A 7754-nucleotide genomic window follows, 5' to 3' on the forward strand; every position below is an offset into this window, starting at 1 on the left:
AGCCCCCGAAATTTTGGGGGGGTTTGCAAAAAGAGCCCCGGAAAGAAAAAAATTAATTTTTCCACTGGTACCAGGGTACGTTCCGATATATCGAACTGTACCCAGGGTACCCTCCGAATCTCCGATAGTACCCTGGCACTGGGGGACATAGACCCTATCAGCGACAGTGTGTGTTGACAATGACATGTTGACATTGTTGTGTTCAGTCGCATGAGTCGGCACCCCAAATAGTAGATACAATAATGTAACCCAAACACAGGATATAGGGTGTATCGGTGTATAGGGTGTATAGACTATAGTCTATAGGGGATAACGGCACAAATCCACTTTAGGCACTTTAGGTACGGTATCACGAAGGGATGCACAGATTTCTGTGTATCATCAACTGATGCACAGACTTTCCGTATATCAAGGAATGATGCAAAAACCCTAACCCTAACCGGCCTAAGTCATAAAGTATACTATTACTAACGCTGAGAGGGTCTATGTCCCCGGGGTACTGCCGGAACGTACCCTGGGGGACATAGACCCTATGAGCATTACTAACCTTACTACTTAGCCTTAGGTATCACGAAGTGTGTTACTGTTACTGTTAGGGTTAGGGTTACCGGTTAGGGTTAGGGTTAAGGTTAGGGTTTTTGCATCATTCTTTGATATACGGAAAGTCTGTGCATCAGTTGATGATACACAGAAATCTGTGAATCACTTCGTGATACCTAAGCCTAAGGTGCCTAAAGTGGATTAGCACCGGGGATAACACCCTATCCTGTGTTTGGGTTACATTATTGAATATTGCATCTACCCAAATAGTACTTTATAACAACGTTACATTTACAGCATATACTTGCTAGTTGCATATTACTATTAGCCGATGTGGTGTGCACGTGAATTCGTTCGCGTGGTATGTATTATTACCTTTTATTTCCCTGCGGAGATCTTCCCTACTCAAACTCATGCTGTATTTTCACTAACCGCAACACCAATGAGCTAGCGAGCTATCGTTCCTTGTTCATCTAGTTGTCCCAAAATTATACCCGCTACAATTAGTAGGCGTGGCCTTCTCGCTGTCAGTTTTCAAACTTGCTTTCCGGCTAAAGTATTGGACTATTAGACTAAGCAAATCTGGTATAAAAACTTATTGATGAAATTATAAAAACTACAAAATACGTAGATGAAAACTATCGTAATATATGGTATGTACACGCTAGTACCATTCACAATACATTATTACGGAAACCCAAGAACTGCATGGCGCCGCCACTGGATGCTCTTTTGATTGTGATATATACTTCTGCTACATCCCTAGACATGCCTATATATTATTTTTATGGCTACATCCATAGAAATAATATACTAACTGGAGTGAATAAGAATATTTCTATAGATCTATTATTATTCACTCTTGATGCTATATGTGGTTAGACTCTAGATACGTGACTTTCTCTATCTCTTTAGACTCTTTCTATCTCTCTCTCGATCCCCCTCTCTTTTTCTTTCTCTCTCATCTCTCTAGCTCTCTAGCAAGTTGGGAAAATCCAAGAAAGGGAGCCAGCAATCCAAGAAAGAGAGGAAAACTTGTGATAATGGTCCATCGCCGTTTTTTCGCAGTGCGCAAAAACAGGAAAAAAGTTGTGGCGGGCTGCGATATGTGTTTGTCGCGGCACACCACCATTTTTTATAAAGTATACATGTAAAATAAAATGCAAATTCATGTTAATTTATTGGTTCACATTTATTTATTATTATACGAGTATATTACACATTGCATCACATTAATGCTTGACATTTCTGGCCTTTTATTGTTTGCTAGAATCAAAGTACATCAACAACAACGGCAAATTTAGTAATTTACTGATGTAAATTTTCATATGGCTGAAATTTTTTATGACCGGAAGCTTCTGGACTCATTCCGGGGCACCGGGAGCAGCGTTTCATACCGGGAGGATCCCGGTGAGACCGGAACACTTGGGACGTCTGTTACTGTATATATATATATATATATATGTGTGTGTGTGTGTGTGTGTGTGTGTGTGTGTGTGTGTGTGTGTGTGTGTGTGTGTGTGTGTGTGTGTGTGTAGTGTGTGTGTGTGTGTGTGTGTGTGTGTGTGTGTGTGGTGGTGGGTGTGTGTGTGTGTGGTGTGTGTGGTGTGTGTGTGTTGTGTGTGTGTGTGTGTGTGTGTGTGAGTTAGAGAGAAGAGAGAGAGAGAGAGTGCGTGCGTGTGTTGCGTGCGTGCGTCGTGCGTGCGTGCGTGCGTGCGTATGTGTGCGTGCGTGTGTGGCGTGTGTGTGCGTTCGTGCGTGTGCGCGTGCGTACGTGTGTGCGTAAAGACTCTCAAGTCAGACTCTCTAGCGTCGCTATGCAGCCTGCGTGCGTGTGTGGTGTGTGTGTGCGTTCGTGCGTGTGCGCGTGCGTACGTGTGTGCGTAAGACTCTCAAGTTAGACTCTCTAGAGTCGCTATAGCCTACATCATTTTCCTGTATAGGAATGCCGCTCGCGTCACTGGTCGGGTTGCCTGCAAAGATAATGTATTTCGGTCAAACACATGCGCTCAATTTGGGTAGGTGTATGCCCGAGAGTGGGTAGGTGTATGCCCGAGAGGGGTGTGCATGGTATTAACAAGGCCGTAGTCTGGGGGGGGGGGCAGCTGCCCCCTTAGATTTTGGACCAAAAAAATAAAATAAAAATGTTCTACTAAAAGAGACTTGTCGTAGTCAGAATGAAGGCTGTAGCCTACATGTACTCAAAGTGCCTCAAATACCATCTCTTGCGATCTACATTTTCAAAATTTTCGGTTGGAGGACCCCCAGACCCCCACCTGTTTCTCACCCCTCCTTGAAATCCTGGATCCGCCACTGCCCACCCCCTAGGAATTTGCTCAGTCTACGGCCTTGGACCGTAAAATCCACCCTAGACATTTCACGTTGGCCGCAGCATCCCACAACAATCCTTTCCTTCGTAACCTCGTAAATAATAGTCTTCAAAGTCCAATTAAGGGACTATATTGAAGACGGAAAGAGTCAAGTTGATCAAATATAAAGATCAACACTGCGGAACGCAGTAAAATCCCTGGGGCACTCCATATATATTGCTTGGTAGGCCCCTTGGTAGGTATTCATGTGCCGCGGGAAACCCCCCCCCCCTCTTTTCACCCTAAACTTCCGTTCTAGTGCATCGCATTTTTAAGAATATCTTGTTCCAGAGCATCACAAGTTTACATTTTCGAACATAGCCAGTTCCAGAGCATCCCACATTCAACAAACATTGGTTCCAGCGACCCCCATTTTCAGGTCTGACTTAGTTCTAGAGCCCCTCATTTTTGACTTTGCAATGACACATATACCTACGAGTACCATAATGTGTGGTGAGTGCCCCCCCCCCCCGGAGCAAAAGAGCCTCAAATATGCAATTTACTAAAGAGGAAGGGAGAGAATTCCAATACGGAATGACAGACACAAATAAGGGATCATTAGAAAATGGTACATGTCGAAAGCAATGACTACGCGCAGATGATCAAGTGCAACGAACAGGCTTCATCCATCCAGAGAGACATGATACAAGATTGCGTGGCACAGCTTTGCTGTAGATCCTGAGCGCTGCGCGCGGATGAGACGCGCAGTTCCGCGAGGTTTTTCCAAAATTGAAAACGTTCAGTCGCGCACGTACGTGTGCCACTGATCTCTATAATAATATCATTATTATATCGATATTATTATAGAGATCAGTGACGTGTGCACAGTGAAAAACGTTTGTCGCGTAACACTCTGATCGAAAATGGCGCCTGTGGCGTCACAACTACATAACCAATTCGATTCCTTTTCTTGAATATCTAGCTCATGGATAATCGGCAAAGCTGCTGCAAGCGTGTATTGTAAGTTGATCTACTTAACTTGCGTTTGTTTTCAATAATAACAACACTAGTTATGGCTTCAGATAGAGATATAAAGATAATAGTGTGTGGAGACGTAAAGGGTCAATTCAAGAGCCTGTTTAATCGCGTCACTTCGATAAACAAGAAAAATGGACCATTTGAAATGCTTCTCTGTGTTGGTGAGTTTTTCGCGGCGTCTGAATCGGCGAAAACCGAGTGGGAAGATTGTGTTAGGGGTAACATTAATGTTCCTCTATCTACATTTATTCTTGGCGCAAACGAGACTGAATACGGTCGATATTATTCAAGTGGAAAAGAAGGCGAACTGTGTCGTAATATTACATACTTGGGGAAAAAAGGCCTGTTTTCGGCAGGCTCTGGACTGAAAATTGCCTATCTAAGTGGACAAGAGCAACATAATGAAATTGGTAGTACTGGCGGTGGTAGTGCTGGTACTGGTGGTGACAGCCAAGGACTTGGATTTGCAGCAAAGGACGTAACCAACCTTCTTGATACAATAACACAGTCAACAGTGTCCAATGGAGTTGATATCTTGCTTACATCACAGTGGCCAAGTGGTGTTTCAAACTACACCAAGTCACCTGTTGGTCTTGAGGAGAGCAACAAGTTAGATTCACGTGCCATTGCGCAGCTCGCATTAGCTCTGAAGCCTAGGTACCACTTTGCTGGATCAAAGGGTATATATTTTGAACGGCACCCATACCGCAATCACAAAATATTAGCAGAGACCGCACAGCATGTCACACGATTCATAGGTCTTGCAGACTATGGCAATTCCTCCAAGTACAAGGCGATGTATGCTTTCACTGTAACACCTATGGTGCATATATGTGCTGCAGACCTCTATAAGCAGCCAGAAGATGTAACAGAATGCCCATATCATCTTGACAACAACATCCTAGAAGCTGGTGGGAAAACGAAAAAGTCTGGGGAGGCAGTTCAGTTCTTTTACGATACGAGTGAGCGTGGGGGTGATGCCAGACATAGGAAGAAAAGACCGGTTGAAGGTGAGGCAGGCTGGGTAGCAAAGAAGCGTCCACAAGCAACAGGACCTTGTTGGTTTTGTCTAGGGGGCAAGGAGGTTGAGAATCACTTGGTTGTTAGTGTGGGAGAAACGACCTATCTCGCACTTGCCAAGGGAGGCCTAGTTAGCGATCACGTCATGATATTGCCGATTGAACATCACCAGTCTATCACTCAGTGCCCCGAGGAGGTGCTGGAGGAGATTAACAAATACAAGCTATCTTTAGTGAAGTACTTCAAAGCCAAAGATCAGGGTGTGCTGTTCTTTGAACGTAACTACAAGACACAGCATCTGCAAATACAGGCAGTCCCTTACCCAATGAGCAAACACAGCAGTGTCAAAGATGCCATCACTAACTATGCAGATAGCAAGGATATCCAATTGGACGAGTTGCCAAAGTACACCAGCTTAAAGCAAGTCGTGCAGCCCGGCGCCCCCTATTTCTACCTCGAACTCGATACTGAAGACAAGTTCTTGCATCGTATAAGAAAGGCCTTCCCACTGCAGTTCGGAAGGGAGGTTGCTGCAAGTCCGTCTCTGCTGAATATGGAGGAGAGAGCCGATTGGAAGGCATGTGCGCAGAGTAAGCAGAAAGAGACGGATTTATCCTTGCTGTTCAAGAAAGCATTCCAGCCATTTGACTTTAACTACTCGTGAACAGCGCCGATTCCAATTGAGTCGTTTTATTCTTTTTTGCCAAGTTGCTATGGCGATGATAAAATCTATGTAAACTCAGCAACAACTCGGCTGTGTGAAATAAACGTCAGCAATAATGTAGAGTGGCTACACGTCTGGCTTTTTCTAAATCCAGCATGTATGCATGTTATTGTGCAGTATATTAAATTTTGTTAAGAAAGAGATAGGGATACTCTAGTTGAGATATCTGTTGTATATAAGGCTCTATGAATTTAGCAATAGCCAGACACATAGCCAGGGTCATATACTACATTTTTTATGACAGTTGTGTACCATCCTTTTATATTTGTACCCGATACCCATGCATGGAAGGTAGAAAATAGTCCAACTCCACAATGTGACATGCAAGTAGCTTTCTTACAAAATGCAATTTTATCTGTGTATGAAATATTTGTTTTAGTGTAATGTCTGTAAACAGATTTTATAGTGCAAATTTGCATACCACAATAACTTGGTTATAATTTCTTAGCAAATACAATTTCTGGTTTAAGTACTAAATAGTGTGATTTGAATTTTTATGAGCAGTTGCTGTGTAAAAAGTCAATCATATCTCTGACTTATTTTTGGCTTGTTTAATAATTGTCAATTTAAAATTTGCAGTGTAAGCAATTACTAAGCATTACCCTGAGCCAAGGCAAAATTGTCTAATTTTTCTAGCAACACTAGAAGCAATATCAGGAATAGTTGCTAGGCAAATGTTCTGGCTCTGTGCAGCATGTTTAAGTACCAAGTACAAAACTGAAACTACTCTAATAACTAATGATGATAATCTTAACCAGTGAATTCACTAATTATACACAATGAATTATATCATAAGAGTAAATATTGTCGATTGACGTCGAAATAATTTTAAATCATACAGTTTATTTTCCACCACATCCTTTTAGGCCACACGTCTAAATACAAGTACTGCAAGTGAAGTGACATTTTACTTAATTAAGTCACTAATTCTTCAATTATCACCTAAACGATATACATACCCATTAAAAAATAAATAGTAAAATTGCCCATACAGTTCTCCACGAAGTACTTAACATTGCATTAATTGAACTATTCTGTACTATAGCGCTATGTGCTATACAGCAATCGTACAAGTGTATACATACGTAACAAAAAAATGTCATAGAGCAATCGCTTGGTTTACATGAATGTAGCAGAACGTTGGACCTCTGAAAATGAAACAAAGCAATAACAGATAACTAGTTAAATATCCAACCATTTTTGCATATATGCAGCATCAGACGTAACGGTACCAATCGTAATAGACGGTGGTTATTACAAATGTATTACAGTACAGAGAACATTGATCAGAACAACAGAAAGCTAAAGACTATAGTCATTCATATTCCTAAACAAAATATTTAGTGAATTCACCAATAGCATAAAAATTAACACACAGGTCACTATTTATAAAAGTGTTTACAGTACAACTTTTACCAAAATTTTTTTATTTGTACATACTTTTACACTGAACCTTGATACTGTTCATAGTATACATACGCTCACACCGACACAGCTCAGAAACACTATCTTAGAAATGGCTACCTGGTAAAAAGTAAAAAAAAAGGTTTGAAATGTCTCATGACATGCAAAATCAGTTCTGCATAAAACGTTGGAACCTCATACCAGGACATGGGCGGATTTAGGAAGTGGGGCAGATTGGGTGGCTAGCCAGCCACAACACTGTTCTACCAGAAATTTTTGCACACATGCACGACTGCACGTGCAAGTAATAGCATTTAGAAACACAAAAACATGACATAACTATTTTATATAAATCATCACACAGGAACGCATGCTTATATATAAAGAGATATGTGACACAGAATCTTCATGGTAGAGCAAATGATCAGAAACAAGAAATTGACTACAAAGGACGAGTTTGATGTCATCAGGAGTAGATAATAGGGATTCCCTATTATCTACTCCTGATGTCATGAATATCAGAGCAAATAAGCACAACTACAATGTGAGTTATATTCACATTTGAACCCGATTCCAGAAATAACTGGCTGCTGACACGGGCAGATCCAAACAGGTATATATATATATATACCTATATACCTATATACTATATACCAACAGTTATATGGCAGGTTGGATTGCACATTGCGATTTAATTTCAATTTTTAAAACACTTAGAT

General features: G+C 41.4%; 2 protein-coding genes across 2 annotated transcripts in view; one reads left to right on the top strand and one right to left on the bottom strand.

Moving 5' to 3' along the window:
• LOC106807445 (upstream activation factor subunit spp27-like) overlaps window positions 1-1208 on the bottom strand; it is a 35608-nt gene extending 34400 nt beyond the window's left edge. Inside the window, exon 1 of the mRNA XM_014809771.1 lies at window positions 916-1208. Coding sequence (XP_014665257.1) covers window positions 916-955 — 40 coding nt within the window. The 5' untranslated portion in view covers window positions 956-1208. The remainder of the gene's footprint in view (window positions 1-915) is intronic.
• A 2606-nt stretch (window positions 1209-3814) lies between these two features.
• LOC106807438 (CWF19-like protein 1) lies at window positions 3815-6108 on the top strand. Its single transcript, XM_014809762.1, has one exon. It carries the CDS (start codon window positions 3922-3924, stop codon window positions 5569-5571), a length of 1650 nt encoding a protein of 549 aa, XP_014665248.1. The 5' UTR covers window positions 3815-3921; the 3' UTR covers window positions 5572-6108.
• Window positions 6109-7754: the final 1646 nt, after the last annotated feature.

This window comes from Priapulus caudatus, unplaced genomic scaffold (assembly GCF_000485595.1).
Source record: "Priapulus caudatus unplaced genomic scaffold, Priapulus_caudatus-5.0.1 Scaffold215, whole genome shotgun sequence".
Taxonomy (NCBI): Eukaryota; Metazoa; Priapulida; class Priapulimorpha; order Priapulimorphida; family Priapulidae; genus Priapulus; species Priapulus caudatus.

Coding starts and splice junctions, on each gene's coding strand:
- LOC106807438 (XM_014809762.1), top strand. CDS start 3,922: ATGGCTTCAGATAGAGATATAAAGATAATAGTGTGTGGAGACGTAAAG.